We start from the raw sequence: 18,978 nt of genomic DNA, 5'->3' as shown, positions 1-18,978 counted from the left end.
GCATCTCCCTTATGAAGAAAGGCTGAGGGAGCTGGGGCTCTTTAGTTTGGAGAAGAGGAGACTGAGGGGTGACCTTATTAATGTTTATAAATATATAAAGGGTGAGTGCCACGAGGATGGAGCCAGGCTCTTCTCAGTGGCAAACAATGATAGGACAAGGGGCAATGGGATCAAGCTGGAACACAAGAGGTTCCACTTAAATTTGAGAAAGAACTTCTTCTCAGTGAGGGTAACAGAGCACTGGAACAGGCTACCCAGGGAGGTTGTGGAGTCTCCTTCCCTGGAGACATTCAAAGCCGCCTGGACACCTTCCTGTGCGACCTCTCCTAGGCGTTCCTGCTCCAGCAGGGGGATTGGACTGGATGATCTTTTGAGGTCCCTTCCAATCCCAAACATACTGTGATACTGTGAAATCCCTGCTGTCCTCAGCCCAGATGTGCACATCCTGACAGTGATCCTCGTCTTCAACCACAGGCTACGCGACAGCCCCAGCTTAGTGCAGTGCAACAGAGAAAGTCACTTTAAAAACTCACACACTTTAGATTTATTATTAGAAAGCCTGTGGCTCAGGTTCAGTAAAAAGAAGTGTATAAAAAGGGCTGTTGCAGGCCAGGAGGGGTACAGCAGCATCCGCAGCCACTGGCTGGGGGACAGGCACAGGCCAGGGCATGCGGGCAGGTGGGGACAGGGCTGTGGGACCGATGCAGCCACAGCCGCTGGAGAGAAACCCCTGCTGCCAGGTCTGCAGTGCCAGAGCGGTGACTGCATCAACCAGATCACCTCAGGAGGGCTCCAGCTGAGCAGGGAGGACAAGCCTGGCTCCAGGTCACGTCCAGGACCGCAGTGGCCACGTTAAGGCACAAGTCCCACGAGGGAGCCAGTGGACTCTTGCAAGGGGCAGGACACCGCTCGAGGGCTGTGGCTGGGGACACAGCAGTACAGGGGACACCAGGCCGTGCCCCAGGCAGGACTCACCGCAGCACGGGTCCCCGGTGGTCTCGGCTGTGGAAGGAGCTGTCACAAGGACATGGGTGCCTGGAGGAAGGCGCGGAGGGAGAGTTGTGTCCCAGGGCGGGTGCTGCTTGCTCCCTGCGGCTTTGCCCCCCGCTTCCGCTTGGAGCCCTGTGGGAGAGACACATTGGGGCCAAGCCAAACTGCAGAGACCCCCCAGCCTCCAGGGATCACCTTTGAGGCAAGGAGGGACCCTGGTATTGGGGACATCCAAGGGCAGAGCCACCCAGACTCAGCCCTGCCCCAGGCTTGGGATGGTCCACAGCCTGACCTCAGAGCCTGTGGGGCTCCAGCACCGCACACCAGGGCCCACAGCCACGTGGGGCAGCTCCTGGGGCTGTGCACCCTCCAGCAATGCCCACCTTGCCAGGGCCGCTGTCCTTCCCACGCTGTTTCTCACACGCTTTCAGCACCTGAAGGAAGCACAGGAGAGCCCAGAGCTGAACTGCAGCCGGGTCCTGGAGCCAGGACAGCACACAGAGTTTGGGGGGATGCCTGAGACCACAGGGAGGTAGAGGGAAGGGAGAATAAGGCCCAGGTCCCCCTGGTACCTTCTTCATGGCTGTGGACACGGCTGAGGTGTGGAACTCCTCCTCTGTCACCCAGCGGGATGGGGATACGGCAGGGTCCAGGGTCACATCCCCCTCCAGGGGCAGGGAGTAGACCACATACGTCTGGTGGATGTGAGAGAAGACGTGGATGACCTGCAGGGGGAAGGGAAGGCACAGGAATGGGCAGGCGCAGGGGATGCTCTGCTTGCCCAGCTGCCCCACAAGTGCACCGAGTCTGCCAGGGCTCTGAGAAGCAGGGCAGGGCTTGGGAGGGGTGACAGAAGAAAGGGGGTCCCTGTTGTTCCCGAGCACAGGGGGCTGACACTGTGTGCCCCCAGCTCTAGGCTCACCTCTCCGACAAAGCGCAGGTCTCCAGCTGCCACAGGCCGCCCTGTGCAGGCCTGGAGGTGATCGGCCAGCACCTCCCTCTGCTGCTCCTCCTGCAGACCCTGAGCCAGCGCCAGGCTGGGGAACTCCCAGAGTCCGGCCAGGAGACCTGCGGAGGGGGCACAATGGGGACACTGAGCCACACCGCAGCCCCAGGAGGCTCCGTTCCCCACCCCAGCAGCAAGCGCATCGCCAGCGCGTCCTTCTCTCCGGCTGCTCTGTCCCTCGTGCAGGTGAGAAGGGGACACGCGGTGCCTTCGCCCCCTCCCGTCCAGCCCCATTACCTGAGCTGGGTCTCTGCACAATGAGGTATTCCAGGGCGCCGTGGCAGCCTCTCCGCCCCAGCACACACGTGGCTGTGCGCTCCACCCGCGGCTGCTTCTTCGCTGCTTTCCGGGGGAAGTTGGTCACCCCCAGGCTGCTGTCCCATGGCTCTGTGGCTGGGGGGCACAGGGGACAGTCCCCAAAACCTGCAAACACCGATGTAACAGTCACCACAGGGCCCAAACCCGGAGACACAACAGGAATCCCCCCAGGCACCTACCACAATCCTCAACATCAGGCACTGGGGCAGGTTTTCCAAACAGCTTCTGAGAGGCAAAGGCCAGCTCCTTCTCCACCTGCAAGAGGAGTGGGGACAGGTTCATCCACCAGCCCACCTTGTCCCCATGCACCGTGACCCCTCAGGGCCAGCACCCGGTGAGGATGAAGGATGTGACACTTGGCCAAGAACAGCTCGCAGCACTGGTCTGGGACAGGGATGGCTTGTAAGAAGCTTCAAAGGGGACCTAGGGTGACCTTCTGCCACCCCACTGGGACAGCTGGCAGCCACCAGCAAGCAGGGGGGAGGCAGATTTTGGGGCTGTACTTACCCTGCGCCGTGCTCGGCAGTGCTGCTTCACAGGGCACTCCCCGCACAGCGGGGCCTTGGGCACACACACCGTTGCCCCCAGCTCCATCAGGGCTTGGTTAAAATCCCCTGGGTGGCTCCTGTCTACCAGGGCATTGGCCATGTCCCTGGGAAAAACTGCAGTGAGCGGCGTGGGTCTCTGTGCGGAGAGGTCGTGACACCTTTGCCTGCCTGCTGCCTGCGTGGGGGCTGCTCCCAGGCTGGCAGAGGCAGCACGGGTTCTTTTTCCGTCACTCTCAGCAGCACCAGCTTCCTAAACACTCCTGTACCCCTCATCCCTCTCCATAGCTCCCAAGTGATCCTGCCCTCAGCCACCAGCTAACACAGCTGTGGTCGAGGCAGCTCAGAGCAGGATGGAGCGTTCCCCTTACCAGAGCCGGTCGACGACGGCCGGGCTGCTGGAGTCGGCACCGATGCACCGCAGGCGGCACAGGACCCGGATCACGTTCCCATCCACGACACCGGTAGCCTGGGAGCAGGAGCTGCAGTTACCACACCAGGAGGTGCCCGTGCCCCCAGCCAGGGAGGGAGCTGCAGCGCTCCCAGGACACCGGGACACACACGGGTCTGATCCACAGGCCAAGCTGGGCAGTGGGCAAGAGACATCACAGGGAATCATAAAACAGTTTGGGTTGGGAGACACCTCCAAAGCTCATGCAGTCCAACCCCCGCCATGAGCAGGGACATCTTCACCCAGATCAGGTTGCTCAGAGCCCCATCCAGCCTGGCCTTGAATGTCTCCAGGAATGGGACATCTACCACCTCTCTGGGCAATCTGGGCCAGTGTTTTACCATCCTTATCATAAAAAATTGCTTTCTCATGCCTAGCCTGAATCTCCCCTCTTTCAGGTTAAAACCATCACCCCTTCTCCTGTTGTAACAGGCCCTGCTAAAAAGTCTGCCCCCATCTTTCCTGTAGGCCCCTTTTAGGTACTGAAAGGCCACAATAAGGTCTCGCCAAAGCCTTCTCTACTCCAGGCTGAACAAGCACAGCCCTGGGGAGCCCCCAGCTTGTGACACCAGCAGCAGGACCCTGCCAGGAGTGGGGTGCAGTGGCAGAGAGGGGAGATGTGTCCCCACCAGCCACTGACACCCAGCTCTCACCTGCCCATATGAGATGGACGCGATGGCTCCCGCTGTGTATCTGCCCACTCCCGGCAGCAGCTTCTGCAGCTCCTCAGCTGTCTTGGGCATTTGGCCCCCCAGCTCGGTCACCACCTGGCAGAGAGGGGGCTGAGATCAGGGGAGCAGTCGGGGTGCAGCGTGCGACCCCTTTTACCCATGCTGAGATGGGATTGCAGCCTCTGTAGCCTTGTGGCAGCACACAGCCCCAGCGAGGCAAGGCAGATGGGGGCCAGCACCAACCCACAGGTCACAGAGGGATCCAGAGATGCCCCCCACACCCCATCATCAGGGCACCTTCCTCGCTGCCTCCTGCAGACGCTTCCCTCTCGAGTAGTAGCCAAGTCCTGCCCACAGCTCGTTCACCTCCTGCTCCGAGAGACACGGTGCCGTGTTAGATGAAGATCCACGAGGACAGCACCCAGCCCAGCAACACTCACCTCCAGGGACGCCTGAGCCAGAGCCTGCAGCGTCGGCCACTTCTGCGGTACAGAGGGAGGGGGACAAGTCAGGGACAACCAGAGCTGTGCCCTGCAGCTGGAGATCTGCCACAGGCAGGGTACAAGGGCTCTGAAAGGTGACGCCTGTGGACACAGGACTCTGTAAGGAGCAGTCACCTGCATCCAGCGGTTGTAGTAGTCGATCACTGTAGCCACCTGTGTCTGCTGGAGCATGATCTCAGACACCCACACTGCCGGGAGCAGGGCAGGGATCAGAGCAGGGGCACCAACACCACCCACACCTCATGCCATGGCCACACGAGCACCGGCTACAAGCACTGCAGCAGCATCCAGCCCATGGGACCCCTTCCCACCCCTCAGCTTCCCCACGTGCTGCCCCACAGGAGCTTGTTCCAAGGATGGCAACTGAAGCCAATGTTTCCTCACAAGCCATGTTGTACATCCACATTGGGGGTAACATGCAGCGGGGCACCCCCTGCACGCTGGGGCGCAGTTCCTGCTCCTCACCTGCGTACGCCCGTCTGTCGGCATCCGGCTCAGTCGCTGCCTGAAAGGGGAAGAAAATGGGGTGTGAGAAACAGGGTGACACAGGACCCCACCATAGAGGGGACCTGCATATAAAACAAAATTGCTTGTGGTGTGTTTTAAACACTGTGTAGGAATCTGCATTAAAATATTTCCCCCAGGTTCAAAAAAATCCCACCAAAGGAGTTGTCCCAGACCCGAACCCCTCTGCATGGGAAGCAAGTGCAGGCAGATTTAAATCCCACAGAGGGGCCGTGCAGCTCCCAGCACCACTCAGACAGATGCTGTGGTAAAGCTGACACGCACCCCAGCACCCCCAACCAGCCGCTGCCAGGCCGAGCACACAGCAGGCGGGAGCTCTGCTAAAAACGCTTGGCGGGCTTAAAGCAAATAGACAGAAAAGCTTTTCCATGAAGCACTTGCTGCAGGGTACTGCCAATGCAGGAACAAAACAGGCTCGAAATACAACTAGACCATGTTTACCAGGGAAAAGTGCTCAGACTTGGATGCTGTGTTTGAGAAGTGCAGTTTCACCCTGCGTCCCGCTTTACTCTTCGTACCGAGGGATTGGCTACACGCCACACACCACGGAACTGCCAGGACCAGCTGGGCGCACACTCCTATTTCCAACACCCTCTTCCACTTCCATGCACTAAGGATGCATCGCGTGGGGAAGGACACAGCGGTCACCTCGGCAACACCCCCTTAAGGCAGGCGGTGCGAATCCCGGCTACAGCACCTCCCGCTGCCTCCCCCCTTACCAGCGTCCTCCAGGGAAGGTCCCGCTTGCTCTTGTCGTACCAAGCCAGCAGGTTGCCGCGCAAGGCCTCGATCTCGGACGGGTCGCTGAAGAGGTGCTGGGCGGGCGGCGGAGCGGGCACCGGAGCTGAGGTCCCTGCCAGGAGAGCGGCGCGGGGTCAGGGCACGGCCGGGGATGGAGAAGGGCTGCAGAGCCCGACTGCAGCACCACCTGGCCAGAGGCGGAAGCCCGGCAGAGCCGCTGCTGTGTGGACAAGCACCGAGCCTTACGAGGAAGCACCGACTTTCCAGACTGGCGGCCCCGTACCCCGCAAGAACACCCCACGCTCCCCCCAGCCCTCCCGCTACCGGGCACCTCCGCGGGGCGACGCGCCCTTCCTGCTCTGCCCCGCGGGCCGGGCCGCCCTCCCGCCGCTCCGCCGGAGCCCCCTGGCAACGGCCGCCCGCAGGTGGCTCATGGCCGGGCCGCTCCCGGCGGCGCTGGGCCCCGAGGCGGCGGCGCCACGTGAGACTTTCCCGGGAAAATGTTTCCCTTCCCGCGCCCCGCCCCCGCGGGGGGACAAATCAGAGCGGGAAGCCCCGCCCATCTTCAGGGCGTCAGCCAATCGGAGCGAGGTGCGGGCTCGCTTCCTCCCGCCCTCAGGCCATCGGGGAGGGGGCGGGACCTCCCGGCGCTTCGAAGCCAATCAGCGCTCTGGGGGAGAAAATGAGGCTGTCCCCGCCCCTTCTCCCGCCGGTCTCAGCGGCCGCGCCCAAAGGACCCCAATGGGTTGCCCACACTAAACGCCCGTTTACTTAAAAAATAAATTTCAGCTGAAAACAGGTTTTAGAAAAGAGAAAAAACCCCGATAGCGCGGAAAAGAGCCGGGGGCGCGCGCGCGGGCAGGCAGCGCGGGGCGCGGGGGCGCGCGGGACGGCCTGCGGCAGCGGGCAGGCGGCGGGCAGCCGCGGCGGCGGAGGCCCTGAGAGCGGCGGCAAGCATGGCGTGGCGGGTGCCGGTGGTGGACGTGCAGAGCGACAACTTCACGGAGCTGTGGCCGTCCATGCTGCTGGCGCTGCGCTCCGCCACCTTCGTGGCCGTGGACACGGTGAGGCGGGGCGGGGGCGGCGGCGCCGAGCGGCGGCGCGGCCGGGCCCGCTAACGGGTGTCTCCCCGCAGGAGCTGAGCGGCCTCGGTGCCAGGAAGTCGCTGCTGAGCCCGTGAGTGCCCGGTCGGGGTGGGGGGGGGTTGGATTTACCGGCTGCGGCTGCTCCGGGGCGCGTCCCTCCGGTGCCGGTTCCCTTGGCCCCGCGGGTGTAGCTCCCCGGGGGTGCCGGGGCCGGGCGCGTCAGCCCCGTTGTCTCGCCGCGCAGGTGCATCGAGGAGCGGTACAAAGCCGTGTGCAGCGCGGCTCGGACCCGCTCCGTGCTGTCCCTGGGCCTCGCGTGTTTCAAGCAGCTCCCGGACAAGGTAAGTGCGGGGCCCGGAGCGTTTCCCCTTGTTCCCGCCTTCCGGGGAGGCAGCGGGGGCTGGGAGACCCGGTTCAACCCACCCGTACTCCGTGGACTTGCCAAGGACTTTTTCGGCAGCTCCGTGTGACTGGTGTCCCCGTGTCGCTTTGCTCGCTCCCCTTCCACAGTCCGAGCACACGTATCTCTGCCAGATCTACAATCTGACGCTCCTGTGCATGGAGGATTACGTGGTGGAACCGCAGTCGGTGCAGTTCCTGGTGCAGCACGGCTTTGACTTCAACAAGCAGTACTCCCAGGGGATTCCGTACCACAAGGGCAATGACAAGGTACAGGACGACTCTCCTTCAGACACCACAGCGTGATCCGCTCCCGGGGAGGTTGCTGGTGTCTCCCTTGCGCAGCTGCCAAGTGAAGATGGGCTCGCACTGGGGTCTCGAGCACAGCATTATCCTTTTCTCTGCTGGTTTAGATCCAGTCTGTCACTTGTTGCTGTTCCTTTTCCAACTATTTTACCCTCCATTCAGAGCAAGTCACAGCTGTAAGTGTTATGCTGCTACAGCAGGCTCTGAGGACTTCCCAGGGTGATGATAAGTCAAGGCGCTACATAAGGCTCATTGACTAATCCTTCCTCTTGCAGGGCAATGAGAACCAGAGCCGGAGCGTTCGGACTTTCTTTCTGGAGCTCATACGAGCAAAGAAGCCTCTTGTTCTCCATAACGGCTTGATCGATCTGGTCTTCCTGTACCAGTGCTTCTATGCGCACCTCCCAGACAGCCTCGGCACCTTCACTGCTGACCTCTCAGAAATGTTTCCAGCAGGAATATACGACACCAAATATGCTTCGGAGTTTGAGACTCGCTTTGTAGCGTCCTACCTGGAGTACGCTTACAAGAAGTGGTGAGCAGCACTCCAGTAGTTAAAGCTTATGGGAGGGAAGACAAAGGGAGTGTCAACGTTTTGTTTGTTTTTCAAGGCAATGGGGTTGGGTCTTTGTGTTATCCTTATGAGTGAAGAAAGGTGCTTTTCAGGTGACTCTTTCCCATGGCTCCTCCCATTTCTAAGACAGGTGCTGAGTGCATTTTGTAATAAGCCATATCTCTCTGTTGGGCAGGATTTCAGTCTTCTGCAGTTTTGACTACTCTGTAACCTGATCTAACTGAAAAATAATTGACTCATTGCCTGGCCCTGGGCCAGCAGTGCCACAGGAGAAACACCCGCAGAAAACACCACCAACACTCAGAGAGCAGGTGCAAACACGCTGTGCCTGCAGGGTCTGCTTGTTGTAACTCTGTTGTAAGGGATGGGGCAGCTACAGGGCGAGCAGTCCAGTCCCTACACCTCCTGATGTCAACCGGCTCTGTCACACATCCCACGCGTGACACTTGTGTGCAGCAGCTACAACTCCCATCACGTTCCACCTAAGTGTCCTGTCTTGTCTCCTGCTCCCAGCTCCTCATGGACATCCTCTAGGCAGACACAGTAGAAGCAGAGTGTCCATCTGCTTCACATGTCTAGTCTGGCCTGTCATTCTGCACTCCCCACACAATCTAAACAAGCCTCTGGCAGCGATACAGCCCATTGAATCTCCATTAAACTGAAGTCATGCTCTATGCAGAGGAGAAATGGTATTTTTAGTGACTGTTTTGTATCAGGAGATGCCATTTTGACAGGTCTGAAAACATTCAGGATAGCTGTTCTCAAACATGAGAGTGCTTTGTTTTGACAGGATGAAAATACTTTTTTAAACTAACCTGTTAAGTTTTTAACTCACAATTCTAGTTACATAGCCTTCCCAAGGTTTTCGGCTTTTTTGCTAGCTGTTGGGACAAAACAGTTCTTTTTCCATGAGATGGAAAATGTTTCCTTTTTGTCTACATTGCCCAGGTTTGACCTGGATATTCTATGCAATACTTCATTTTTGGGCATTTCTTCTTTGTCATTAACATTATGAGGCCTAAGACATATCTTAGTGCCCTTAATATTTAAAACCAAGCTATGGGTCTCCTTCTCCCATAGCTTCACCAGGCACTGCTGTTCCTGCCTGTGCGTTGGCTTAAGAGAAACCAACCCTTAAATCTGCACAGAAGCAACTCCTTACCAAAACTGTTCTCCCAAGACTGAGTTTCTCCCCAGCAGGCTGTCGAGCTGCCTAGAGCACAAGAGCAGGAAAACAGGTTGAGCTGAGACTTGGTGGAGAGCAGCATGTTCGCAGCAGCTCCGCGCCGTGGTACCTTCTGTGCGCTAACCGCAGTAACTGTGCGTTGTTTGTTCCAGCAAGCGGGAGAACTGCAAGCTGAAGGACTCCGGTGGCCAGCACCTCACTGTTGAGTTCTGCAACTACCCTGCCAACATGTCCCGTTACATCGACTATCGCCACTGCTCCCTGGAAGAAGAATGCCACAGCGTGGGAGGGGGAAATAAAGTACCTGTCTGTGAGAAATTTTCAGTAAGTAACATGGATCCCAGCTTCCTTCCTGGCTCGGTGGGAAGAGCCACATGTGACCAGAGCAGGAAGTGGTAGGAAAGGTTACATTAGACACAGAAATTCAAAAAGAGATTTTCTGCCCCTAAATAGTGGGATGGTATGAGTTGCAGTACCCGTTGGTGTTGTGGGAGGGCTGCGAGTTCTAAATTAATTGGGCTTATGCTCTGAGCAATAAATGTCACCTCTTCCTTCCCCCATATCTTGATGAGGTATAAAAATTATTACCTGTCTACAGTGTCTGGGACTGTAGTACAGTGTGATCCACAGCGTCTTGAGCCCTGATGCTGCTACAGCAGTAAACAAAGAGCTCGTCTGGTCCGATCGTAACTGGCTGCAGATGCTTCAGGGAGAAAAGGAGCTCTTCCAGATGTTTCACATTACTGTTGCAGAACAGCATAGGTTGGGGAGAACTCTGGAAGTTTCTCATCCAACCACTATCTCAGTGTTGCTCAGAGTGTTGTTTGGTGAATTTTGAAAATCTCTAAGGACAGAGATTACAAAGCCCCTCTGAACACCTGTTCCAGTGCTTGACCAGTCATTGTGAAAAATGCTTTCCTATCTCTCTAGTCAGAATTGCCCAGCTCTTGCCACTTCACCTTTCCCTGTACTCCCCTAAGAAGAGTTTAGCCAACAGCACCTAGATATCCCGATCCCCTTCGCCTTGTTTTCTCCAGGCAGATCAAGCCCACCTTCCTTGGCCTCTAATACATTGTCTGCTGCATCGTCCACTCCCTGCTGCAGTTGGTCAATGCTTCTCTTGTGTGCTGTGGGGCTCTAACTGGACATGGTGCTCCTGAACAGCCCCACAGCCCTCCATAGGGTGATAAGCTGTTCTAACCACAAGGCTGGTGGCTACAGACTTCTTTTTTTCTCCCTAGGCCTATGGCTGGTGTCCAAAAGGGGTGAAGTGTCCACAGTCTCATAACATTGACCTCATAATTGATGAGGATGACAAGCTTTGGGAGGAGAAGCGGAAGAAACGGAAGCACAGATGGAAGAAGCGGAAGAACACAGGAGAGCCTGCAAAGGTGTCTGAACAGGAAGGCTCAGGGAAAGAAATGGATCTAGCTCAGAACGGGGAAGAGGGACCCCCACGAAAACAGAGCTGCTATGAGCCTGCAGCTGCTACAGAGGTGGCACCCAACAGTAAGGACAGGCCCCTGGAGGAGAACTCCATGGACATGGAACCAGAGGCCAGCTCAGACACCAGCGCACAACAGGAAGAGGATCTGGGGAGCACTGATGGAACTGCTGCCCAGGCAGCAGCTGCTGCGAGCCCTCCTGCCCAGGGAAATGCCTGCAACAGCAACCAGGTGGAGGGGCAGTCAGAGGCTCCCGCTGGGGTGGGCTCAGCCCATCACCCAGACACCCCCGAGACTGAAGCAGCGTGTGCTGCAGAAAAGGAAACCCCTTGCCCACCCTCGCAGGGGGGCACACACCGAGCTGGCTTTGATGCCTTCATGACTGGCTACATCATGGCTTATGTCTGGATGCTCAAGAAAGAGAAAAACCCAGACGGTGATGCAGGGCCCTGGTTGCCAGACTGCCACAATAAACTGTACCTCAGTGGGAAATCGGTGCCGCTTCAAATAGTGAAGAGTTTGTTTTCTAAATCTTCTAAAGCTCACAGCCAGAAGATGAAGTTGGCCTGGGGCAGTGGATAGAGCCAGAGGACTCCTCACTGAACCGGACTTTTGTTCCCCCTTAAGTTTTGAAGTTCTTCCATCAAGAACTAATCAGAAGGGGAGCAAGTTCCTTACTCTGGTTTTTGTTTTAACTTCTGACGGATTAAATTGCTCTCGGTTGGAGTTCCCCCTGTTTTTCCTTAGTGGGATGCTAGGCTGGGAAGGCAGGAAAAATGCACCTCTCCAGCTGCAGCCAGGGCTGCAAGCTTCAGTTTAGTGCTCTGCACTCAGAGGGGGTTGTGAAAAAACAGGTGCTATCTCCTTTAGCACAGGTTTCCCTTACTGCAGATGAAGAGGCTCATCACTTGGTAACAAGGAGACAGAGCCTAGAGCTTCCCACTTCAACTTCTCAGTATGTTGGAGTCCCAGCCTCCTCCCAGACCTTGTCCTTATCCTTTCTGCACTACAGCCGTACCACACACTGCCACTGAACTCGTGGTTTAGAGGGGGACAGACCTTTTCCAAGGGAGCATGTACTAAGGTTAAAGTCTACCTACAAAAATACATCTGAAAGCTCTAAGCTGTTGACCCATACAAACCAGGTTGATAGAAAATGCTGTCATCACTGGAGGAAGATGTGATGCTTCTGCCAGGTACCAGATGAGAAATCAGGCTAGCTCTGCAGGCAAAGCATACATTTTTATGAATGTTTAGTCAAGTGTTACTGCTTTCTGTCACTGCTGGTATAGTAATCCCCTCTCATTATTTCCTGTCTTTCTAAGGAAATCAAGAAGGAAAAAAGTTGTGTGTTTTTTCTTATTTAGTTGGTTTTGGGGGGGAAGGCGGTTTAAAGAGACACCTGGGAGAGCTGTCCCACTTCATACTTGCACTTAACCTTCATCTTGGTTACAGCAGACCTTTGCTCCTAGAAAGAGAGGGGAAGGAGAAAGCTGTTCCTCCCAAACGCACCAGCTGATTGCAGTGCAGGGTAACTGCACACAGAACCAAGTCACAGCAGGTCTTCAGGCTTCTCAGTAAGCAGAGATGCAGTGGGACTTCAAGCCAGATGTGGTTCTGTTAAACTGCACTGCTGCAGCTGTTCGTGGGGCTGGGACAGGGCAGCCACAGGGACAAGCTACCAAAGGCCACCCCGTCTCATAGGTCACAAGGTACTGCCTGCTCTGCAGAGCAGAAAAAGTCCTCGAGTCTCATGGATTTAATAGCGTAACGCAGCAGTAAAATACAGGAGGGAAGTAACTCTGAATAAGGATGACAGTTCTCTCTGTTTATAATTCAGCACCAAGTAACAATGAATATGATCTCAAGCCATGTATTAATGTCATCCATAGCTTAAGTAGGCATTTGAGCCAGCTTTTTAAACGCAGAGTTGTCTCCTTAATCACAAGACTCAGGCCTTGATTTTATTTTTATTTTGAAAGCAAGTTGGGAAAGTTTACAAAACCTGACCAAGAAAAAATTATGAAAATATTTAACTGGATTCATCTTTGGTTACTTCTTATTGCAGTTCCAATAAAACATACACCATTTCTATAGTTCAAAAAAGTCAGAAGGTCAATCAACATAAAAACAAGACGTGCTTTCTTTACATATTCATAAATATCCACAATATTAGAAAAGTTGTTTTGCAAAGATTTCTTTTTTCTGGCAGTGTTAACTTAACTATTATACACAGGCTACAAACTTCTTCCTAAGCCTTTAATTACAAGTTGAGCTATTTACAGACTGCAAAATATTAAGACATAAAACTCCTTCATAAATACGAAAATAGATCATCTCGCAAAGATCTTTATACTTAATCAAATATCTGGCTGCCCCTCCTCCCAAAAGAAAGGTTATTTGTTTTGCATAGAAATGTAGTGACATGCAATATAAACAATAGCATTAAGTGCAAACAGGAATTATTCAAGTGTCTTTAGTTGTACTGGCAAAAAATACCAACGTTCTGTTACACAAAATACATCAATGCCTCTCCATTAAGTATAAGTCTGCTATAGCCCCTTGTCTGCACTGCTTTTGAGGGGCAGCAATTCACACGCACTCTTAGTTGCATTTTATCAACCTGCAACCTCAACAAAAATAGCTTATAACAGACATTTAAATGAATTCAACATAGATTTAAAGTTAATTAAACGTACCTTTGATCTCTTCAGGGAACCTAGCAATGTGTAGAAAGTGTTTTAAAAGAGCAAGAACCGCTCCCATAAGAAAGTCAAAAATCATGATAAAATCCAATCACAATAAAACTTTGTCACATCACTATAAAACAAAGAGTTCGCTGACCACGTGTTCATGTTCGTCAGTAGCTATCTGAAAATGGCCCCAGTAGAAAAGCACCCTCAGGTAGGCAGAAAACCTAGGAGTATTTACTAGGTACGACCTAGATTCAGCTTAACACAACCAAAGGGATGAGACCTAGCGAGTGCCAACTGCATCCAGACCCTTGGAAATGCTGGGTTTTAGCAAGCACTGAGCTATTTTAGAATGGCCTTTTGCCCCAGTTCCATACACACGCCTCTCTTCCCATGCACACCGTGAATCCAGAAAAGGCCTGAGCCGCTATTCCTTGGCATTTCTCTTTCTGACATCTCCACCTCAGTACAAAGAGCTAGAAAAGTCGATAGGTGTGCCCTATGCACGTCAGCTGGCTGTGCTTAGAGTGGACATTTAAGAAAATAAAACTTCAGTCATGCTGCTTTGTAAGAGAGCTATTCAGAGCAGGGAAGCTTTTTAAAAGTGGTGTAAGAAAACAGCTGAGGTCACTGTAATGGGTGCCATAGAGGTACCCAAGCCTGACTGCACAGGCTTTGCAGTCAGTGTCGGAGAGGGCAACAGGCTTCATGAGGAGGTGTCAGCGCCGGCAACCGGGGCTACCGCAATCCCCCAGGCAGGCAGGGGCGCGTGTGCCCGCGCTGAGGCTGCGGGCAGCCGCGTGGTGCTGGACGGCTTCCTCACCGCTGGTGATCCACAGGTAAACGATTCCTTATTATTGCTTGTTTGTCTGAAGTCACACACCCAAACGCATCTTGTGACAACAGAAGCTGGTGCTGATGGTTTCCCCCCTGAAGGATTACAATTGTATAAAACATAAAAAGAGAAAGAGTGAAGAGGGGCAGGGAAGCAGGCACTAGGCAGGCAACTGCTCACCATTGAGTTCACTGACTGTTCCCTGTCCTCAAAGGAAATCACACACACAGCGCCAGCCACAGAAGCTGCTCTTGCACTCTGCAGACAGGTTATACAAGACAGACGACTCTAAAGATCAGCCCCTTCAAGGGGCAGAGGTGTGGGCCAACAGGGGCCGTCTTGGTGAGGATGGGCAATTTCTCCTACAAACGGCTAACAGCTGGCATGGACTGTGCAAAGCAACTCTGCAACACTAGGTTTCTCATTTAGTTCTTCACAGCCACTGCAAAGGGATAACTGCTGCTCACGTTAACACATTTCACAAGAGGAAGTCATAACTCACAGAATAGTTACCTACACCTCTGGAAAGACAGGCATCTCAGCCAAGAAAGGACTAGGGCTTTCTCCTCTTTGATAGGAAAAGAGTAGAAATAGTCTTGCTTCCATCAGAGAAGAGTTTACACTTTGCATCCTTACAAGAGAGCAGAAAGAGAGTGTAACAGGCTACCTGGGTGAAATTCTGGTCTCCCCTGCATCACCATCTGCTCAGCAGGTATGCAATGCGTACCTCACTTAGGAATGATAATATAGGTTAAAATTAAAAACAAAAAAACATGTTGTTGGGACAGAAGCAGAAAAGGGCACGCTTGGGGCACAGAAATCATCACAGAATAAGCTTTCCCATACATTACACCCCAGAGTGGGGAACTCTGATGCTGGTTCCAGCAAGAAGCAGTAAAGCTCACGCAACTGCTTCTTTCATGTATACCTGCTGATAGAGGGGAGAAAAAATAATTAAAAAAAAATCAGCCTGTTCAGTGACAGTAGAAGCCAATTAAGACAACGGCCTCTTTCTGTAGAACAACAACAAAGATAATTTGGGACAAGCTAATTTTCTTCAGTTTGACAATGCAAAGCCCTTCTGTGAGTCTGCTGTCTGTCCTCCACCAAGAGCACTTGTGTGGCTGCACCACTGCTGGCAGCTTCCCCTGAGCCGGGGATTCCTGTTCTCTAGCACGCAGTCTGGTTTTAAACAAGGAGCCATCGTTACTGCAGTGATATCAGTGAGATGGGATGTTGCACCAGAGAGGGAGGTGAATGTGACCTTTCTAGCTTAGTGGGAATAGTCAACTATGATCTAGATATGGTATTTAACTAACTCTTCTGCAGAAACAGATCATGATGTCCATTCAGCTCTTCAGAGGTAAGATCCTACACCCCTGAAAGCTGGTGCGTTCACTGGCAGTTCCTCTAGAAGCTCAGACATGACAATGCCTGGAATATGGTTCTCCTCTTGTGCCCTGGGCAAATCCTCCTCTGAGTTGAGGTGCATGAAAGGTGTGCAAGAAGGGGAGCAGCGATTAACACATCCTGCTTTCCTGCACTAATGTATCACACATCATTACCAAATCCCACGGGAAAACGAAACACCAGGGAACAGATTTGTCTTGTTAATTGCAAAGTATTTGTCATGTGATTCAGCCTGCAGATTGCAACCAGCATGAGGGGTTTTCTTTTTGCTGCTTTTGAAAGAAGAGCTTGTTTAATGCTGCCACAGCATTCACAGCAGCTCTGGGACCAGAGAACATTCCTATCTGCTCAGCACAGCTCTGAAAGATCTCTGTGCCCATTTCTAAAACGGAGGCTCTGACTTGTGTGCTGCTGCAGAATATTAATGCAAGATCTGCAGCGGTTTAGAGCAGCTGGTCAGTCAGAGGAAGAGGGAAAAAATCTAAGGGTCGCTCTTTCTACCCAACATGGAGCTTAAGGCCTTGAAATGCTTCATGTTGGAACCCTGGTCAAACTGTTTACACGGTGGCTGCTCTACCTGCTGCCTCTTGAAAGCGCTGCAGGGCCCACATGGCCATTCTGGCTGGAGCAGTTCCCCCTCCTAATGCAAAACAGAAAAGGGAATAAGCACAGTTTGAAATAAAGTTGAAATAATCAGTCTCTCCAGACACTGTCTGCAGCTATCTGTTTGACAGCCAGCTTCTACCATCTGCCGAGCCTCTTTCGAATGTGAAGCCCAGCACTATAGAAAAAGCAGAGTTTAAGCAACTGGGAACAAGTGTTCCCTCATGGACACATTCAGTTTGAGCCCTCTCTTCATATGTCACAAGTTGACTGCGTGGTGCCACTTGCTGAGATGTTGGAGGACATCTGAGACAACGGGGCAGGACTGTCCCCATCCTGCTCCCTGAAGGGCCATGCCTCTCTCTTCAGCTCAGTGCAAGGACTAACACTGAACAGAGGCTTTGTAGACTCTAGTGGAGTATTTTTCAGGTGGTCATCTTCCACCTCCATCTCCTCAGAAGGGAGACAACCCACGAACACTTGTGAGGAGCCATGTCCCTCAGAGTTCACTGAATTCTCAACGGGGAGCTTTTTGTAAGATAGCGGCTCAGGCTGGGCCAGCACTAATGGTTGATCGCTGGCTGGATCTCTGCATGTGTTCTCCACAGGGCAAAACCCATTTTCCTCCTGGGCCACTGGCCCATCTGAACAGTCCATATCTTCTTCTTGTCCTGGTACAGAAAGAAATTCTGACCTGTGAGGCTTGGCTTGAAAGGGGGGAATCTCTGACACACCATATTTACTGCTACTCAGGAGTTTTTGCCGAACCTCTGTGCTTAGCTGGGCTGGGTCACACCTACTGACAGTTGAAGACAGTCCCCCAAACAGGCCATACTCCTTGTGCGGCAATTCGGGAGAGAGTGGAAGTGATCTGCACCTCCTCCCAGGGAGAAGGGAGAACTCTTGCCAGTCTGTGCTGTACGCCTGCCGGAACTGGGACTGGCTGCCTTTCAGGCCTCCACCTGCCTCTGGAGAATGCAAATCAAACACAAGGGAGATCACAGACTTGCTTGGCATGTCAAAGAATTTGATTTTCCCTCCCTTGAGGTCCTCTCGGGCACTGAAGGGATTAACTTTCCGTCCTAACCCTTTATTTGGTGTATAGTAGGGGTCCTGCACATTTATCTTCCTGGAAGGCTTGCGGGAGAAGATATCCGACTGGCTGCGTGACAACCAGATATTCCGACGCGGACGGGGTGACTTGGGTGGGATCTTGTCATCCAGGGAACTCAAACGTTTTACTCCTGGTCCTTTTTCAATTGAGCCTGAGTAGAAGAAAAGAAATACTCTTAGCTTAAAGGAGCTATGTGCCTGCATGTCTGCTCACTGCAGTTGTCATGAAGGGTCTGTGAAAGAAAAAGCTGCATTTCTGATGCTCCAAAGTATCTTCCATAAGCATGTTTGCTCATTCCTTACAAGTTCCTGCAAAAACACAAGGGCACCTTTCCCTCCTCCTCTGTGTATTATTGGTTTCCAATGTAGAGATTGGGCAGGCCTGTCCACAGGACCTTTTAATAGTAAGGCAGTCAAAACTACATTCAAAATATTATCTGCTCTTTACTCATGCCTCAGGCTAATGAATAGTCATCTTGAAGACTTAAGGAAATGCAAATTCAGTTAATGCCATCTTACTTCCCTAGGCAGTGGAACCGGATTGCATATCCCTTTATGATCAAATTTGCCACCCACATTATGGGGGATGATGCTAATTTGGCAAGACGGTATTGTCTTCAGAAAATAAAAGGAAACTAGAAAAATTTGGCAGGAATGAAGAAATCTTTCCCTCCTCTATCCAAACCCTGTATTTTAGGGACCTTTCAAACCTCAGCAGAGATGTCACTGGGTGGTCTTAGAGCAGAACAATTTGCATGCTGCTAGAGTTACCATCCTGGCCTCCAGCAGAGGTTGCCCAAGATCTCTTGATAATACTGACCATAAGGGAGAGGGAGTAAAAAACAGCTGCCAAAGGAATTGGGACTTTTTCACCCTGGGGGAAAAGTCTAAAACCAAAATAAATGCTCCTCCTGATACCATGAAGAGTTTAAATCATTTCATCCCAGCCTTCATTTGGTACATTACCCAATATAGAAACTAGGAGTATATAAGTTTGGCTCTAATGAATAAGAGTTTAAAAGCTGTACACATGCATGTGCATATATTTATTTGTGCACATGCAGACACACACATATATATATATAAATAAAAGCTATTTTGCTAGAACAGCATGAGAAAATGGTAGTGTTTCAGGAAAAGATGCTAACACCCTGAGTGTTTGGAACGTGCATCTGCCATTGGCTCTCCTGGTGCCTCTGAAGAGCCATGGTAGGGTAACAGCAAACAGATAGAAAGAAGTGATATCTCCCTTTGATTACCATTTCCAGAATAAGCACACACACATTTCTGCCTTTCCATTTAAATATTGCCATAGCTTAGACTGTAGTCACTCCACCTAGGGAAGGCCATGCAAGGCAAAGAACAGCATGTAACTCTTCGCCAAGAAGATGCAAATCTAACAGGTACTCCAAAGGGAGAATGCCAGGAAAAAAGAAAGAAAACCCAACACCAACCACCCCCACCCAGCAAAAAAACAACAAAAAAGAAATCTTCCTTTTTAACTTGCACTTCTTTTAAATGCTTTCCAGGTGTGGGAAAACTACCACATGCGTGCACCCCATGTGGTTTGCAATACAGA

At 52.7% G+C, this 18,978-nt stretch overlaps 3 protein-coding genes across 9 annotated transcripts in view; 1 reads left to right on the top strand and 2 right to left on the bottom strand.

The window, feature by feature from the left end:
- Positions 1-520: 520 nt before the first annotated feature.
- On the bottom strand, positions 521-7,430 carry MUTYH (mutY DNA glycosylase). 6 transcript variants are annotated; one of them, XM_071809922.1, is made up of 15 exons: positions 6,965-7,430; positions 5,729-5,862; positions 4,950-4,989; positions 4,599-4,672; positions 4,422-4,463; positions 4,279-4,350; positions 3,964-4,077; positions 3,231-3,328; positions 2,822-2,966; positions 2,494-2,569; positions 2,234-2,419; positions 1,913-2,058; positions 1,563-1,715; positions 1,374-1,469; positions 521-1,122 (listed from the first exon to the last, which is right to left on the bottom strand). In XM_071809922.1, the coding sequence occupies exons 1-15, from the start codon at positions 7,083-7,085 to the stop codon at positions 1,018-1,020; spliced, it is 1,602 nt and encodes a 533-aa protein (XP_071666023.1). In that variant the 5' UTR covers positions 7,086-7,430; the 3' UTR covers positions 521-1,017. The 6 variants fall into 6 exon arrangements, with proteins under 6 accessions (XP_071666023.1, XP_071666020.1, XP_065697817.2 ...); XM_071809919.1 differs by lacking the exon at positions 6,965-7,430 and adding an exon at positions 6,082-6,313; XM_065841745.2 differs by lacking the exon at positions 6,965-7,430 and adding an exon at positions 6,082-6,313 and having other exon boundaries at positions 1,374-1,424.
- TOE1 (target of EGR1, exonuclease) lies at positions 6,683-11,471 on the top strand. Of its 2 annotated transcripts, none has more exons than XM_065841747.2 (7): positions 6,683-6,814; positions 6,886-6,926; positions 7,080-7,176; positions 7,370-7,504; positions 7,816-8,075; positions 9,453-9,624; positions 10,542-11,471. In XM_065841747.2, exons 1-7 carry the CDS (start codon positions 6,707-6,709, stop codon positions 11,325-11,327), a joined length of 1,599 nt encoding a protein of 532 aa, XP_065697819.2. In that variant the 5' UTR covers positions 6,683-6,706; the 3' UTR covers positions 11,328-11,471. The 2 variants fall into 2 exon arrangements, with proteins under 2 accessions (XP_065697819.2, XP_065697818.2); XM_065841746.2 differs by having other exon boundaries at positions 7,346-7,504.
- Positions 11,472-12,699: 1,228 nt separating this feature from the next.
- TESK2 (testis associated actin remodelling kinase 2) overlaps positions 12,700-18,978 on the bottom strand; it is a 72,590-nt gene continuing 66,311 nt past the window's right edge. Inside the window, exon 11 of the mRNA XM_065841744.2 lies at positions 12,700-17,551. Coding sequence (XP_065697816.2) covers positions 16,539-17,551 — 1,013 coding nt within the window. The 3' untranslated portion in view covers positions 12,700-16,538. The remainder of the gene's footprint in view (positions 17,552-18,978) is intronic.

This window comes from Patagioenas fasciata, chromosome 6 (genome assembly GCF_037038585.1).
Source record: "Patagioenas fasciata isolate bPatFas1 chromosome 6, bPatFas1.hap1, whole genome shotgun sequence".
In the NCBI taxonomy this organism is placed as follows: domain Eukaryota; kingdom Metazoa; phylum Chordata; class Aves; order Columbiformes; family Columbidae; genus Patagioenas; species Patagioenas fasciata.
Note: the sequence above shows the minus strand (reverse complement) of the source record. Positions and strands in the feature narration are given on the sequence as shown.

Excerpts from the sequence above, each read along its gene's own strand:
- MUTYH (XM_071809919.1), bottom strand. The coding sequence starts at position 6,313 with ATGGGCGGGGCTTCCCGCTCTGATTTGTCCCCCCGCGGGGGCGGGGCG. Across the intron at positions 4,673-4,949 it reads CGACAGACGGGCGTACGCAG|TGTGGGTGTCTGAGATCATG; the intron begins GTGAGGAGCAGG and ends TGCTCCCGGCAG. Across the intron at positions 3,329-3,963 it reads CGTCCATCTCATATGGGCAG|GCTACCGGTGTCGTGGATGG; the intron begins GTGAGAGCTGGG and ends TCCTGCTCCCAG.
- TOE1 (XM_065841746.2), top strand. The coding sequence starts at position 6,707 with ATGGCGTGGCGGGTGCCGGTGGTGGACGTGCAGAGCGACAACTTCACG. Across the intron at positions 7,505-7,815 it reads ACCACAAGGGCAATGACAAG|GGCAATGAGAACCAGAGCCG; the intron begins GTACAGGACGAC and ends TTCCTCTTGCAG. Across the intron at positions 8,076-9,452 it reads GAGTACGCTTACAAGAAGTG|CAAGCGGGAGAACTGCAAGC; the intron begins GTGAGCAGCACT and ends TGTTTGTTCCAG.